The 2285-nt window shown below is 46.0% G+C and overlaps 1 protein-coding gene across 1 annotated transcript; it reads right to left on the minus strand.

The window, feature by feature from the left end:
* Nucleotides 1-274: 274 nt before the first annotated feature.
* LOC137965072 (transcription factor MYB41-like) lies at nucleotides 275-1855 on the minus strand. The gene is made up of 3 exons (XM_068811469.1): nucleotides 1723-1855; nucleotides 1459-1588; nucleotides 275-1225 (listed from the first exon to the last, which is right to left on the minus strand). Exons 1-3 carry the CDS (start codon nucleotides 1853-1855, stop codon nucleotides 367-369), a joined length of 1122 nt encoding a protein of 373 aa, XP_068667570.1. The 3' UTR covers nucleotides 275-366.
* Between the last annotated feature and the right edge of the window lie 430 nt (nucleotides 1856-2285).

A 2285-nucleotide genomic window follows, 5' to 3' on the forward strand; every position in this document is an offset into this window, starting at 1 on the left:
GACTTGTTTTTATGGTTTTTCTTATTACAATTTAAAATTTGTCATTTCTTTGATTGCCTCCCTTAGCAGGGAAACCTCCATCGATCGGCATCAGTCAATTGTTGCTTAGATTTAGAAGAAATTTAGCAGAAAAAGAGGAAGACTATTAACAGAAAGGAGGAAGAAAACTACATACGACGAGACAGCTTAAAACGAAAAAATATAGGAAGAGGGCAAGGTTTCTTGATACAGCAAAAACGCTAACAAAAATTTCATCAAATTTGGGTCGATTGTACAGTATTTGGCACAAATACATGAAACAGCTGAAAGATCTGGAGAAAAGGAGAAAAGACAGCCAGTCACAGGCTCCCCGATTCCCCGACGTTCTTACATGAATTCATTCACGTCCAAGAGATCAGGAATTTCAAACTTTAGCCTGTTACTGCAGTAGCTATCCCTATCATCCTCAGTACTGCTGTTGATGTATGTTGATGAGGAATTCAAAGGAGTTTGGCAGGCACTGTTGTTCATGTTTGTTGACGAAGAGTTCAGCTGAGTTGGGCTGGAAGAAGGTGTGGATAGAACTGAAGAAAAGTTCACGTTCTCGTTTGGATTGAACTGAAAATTTGATAACTCAGCGAGCGTGTCCAGTACTAAGGCTTGATCAGAACCGTAGCCGCCTTGATTAAGTAATGACGCAAAGATGTCCAAATTCAAGGGCGCTTCGTTCTCTTGCCATAGATTTGGCTGCCATGTTTGACCCCCAAAACTGGTCGGATTCGAGGGATACTGCTCCAGATTGGGTTGCATGAGCTGGTTCTCATTTAAAAATTGAGTGTTCGAAGTGGTGCAGGCTGGAATGTCCTGAAGTGGCGTTTGGAGCTGGGATGTCGGGAAGGACGCCTGAAATGAGTTCTGCACCTGAGGGCTGGAGAACTGATTTTCGGGTAGGTTTTGAGCGAGCAGGTTGGGATTCTCCTGTTGAGACGATAACAGATTGGTAGCGAGCCTTAAGAGCTCGGAATTCACCAGTGGCTCCATGCCGAGCAGTCTAGATAAGTTCAGTTGAGTTGGGTTGTAGAGGGAGGAGCCCAGAATGGAGGAAAGGTCGAGCAAGTCAAGCCTGGGACTGTGTGTTACAGGATCAATCCCCATACGCAGGAGCCTCTTCCGGATGTGGGTGTTCCAGTAGTTCTTGATCTCGTTGTCGGTTCGTCCAGGTAAGCGAGCAGCAATTGCTGACCACCTATGATGACAAGAAATGAGAAAGATATCAATAATGGCTGCAAAAAAAAGGGGTACCATGTGTTTGAAAACAACCGAAATATTTTTATAATACTAATTAAACAAAAACTTGATCAGTAGTTAGGCAAATGGCAATGATCATCGACAAAGATTCAAAAACACTAATGGAGTCCGAACTATTCAGAATGGAACCTGAAAGTCAAAAAGAGGGAGAGAGGGAGGGAGGGCACTCACTTGTTTCCCAGAACACTATGTAGCTGGATGATCGTCTCTTCCTCTTCGAAGGAAAATCGGCCTCGCTTGATATCAGGCCTGAGGTAGTTTGTCCATCGGAGGCGGCAGCTCTTCCCGCACCTCGCAAGGCCTGCGCAACACAGTCACAGACTCAGAATTACCCAATTCGATCAACGACACAAGCAACAAATTAAACCATAAAAAAAGTCATCGAAAGGCTTGAAGAATTTAGAGCGGAATCAGTAAAGAAACGATGAAACTCACCGGCATTCTTAGGGAGGGTTCGCCAGCTCCCATGCCCATGCTTCTGTATGTGATCTATGAGCTTCTGATCCTCCTCTGGAGTCCACGGCCCCTTCTTCAAGCCATTTTTGTCACAGCAAGGCGCTCTCCCCATTTCGTTCGAGGCTGTTTGATCAGTTGGTAGAAGCGGTTGATCCGAAGAAGAGAGTGGGTTTGTGTGCGAGAGTGGAGCAATGAGAGAGAAGAGGAGGAGGAAGAAATGAGCAACAAAAAGTCCTAATGTTGTGGGTGGGGGCGTACGCAGATATATAAAGACAAGGGATCGTTCTGGCTTAAGAAAGACGGGGAAGTCAATGGGATTCGGTGCCGGCCTTTGTTAATCACTCAAGCGACGTGTCTCGCTTTTAGGGCAAAACCCTCTCGCTCTCACCCTTTTACAATCCGCCGGATCGTTTTCCCGCCGAGACCTCTTTTAATTTTCTCGATTCACATTAGCTGTCTCGGATGATGACCGACACGTAACCCTCCCCCCGACTGACGCTAACCATACCGCATCACGGCCTCCGCTGCTGGTGCTGGAGCTC

This window comes from Aristolochia californica, unplaced genomic scaffold (assembly GCF_029961685.1).
Source record: "Aristolochia californica isolate CCGP_79_NKW_82.1479 unplaced genomic scaffold, dmAriCali1.0.hap1 SCAF_5, whole genome shotgun sequence".
NCBI lineage: Eukaryota > Viridiplantae > Streptophyta > Magnoliopsida > Piperales > Aristolochiaceae > Aristolochia > Aristolochia californica.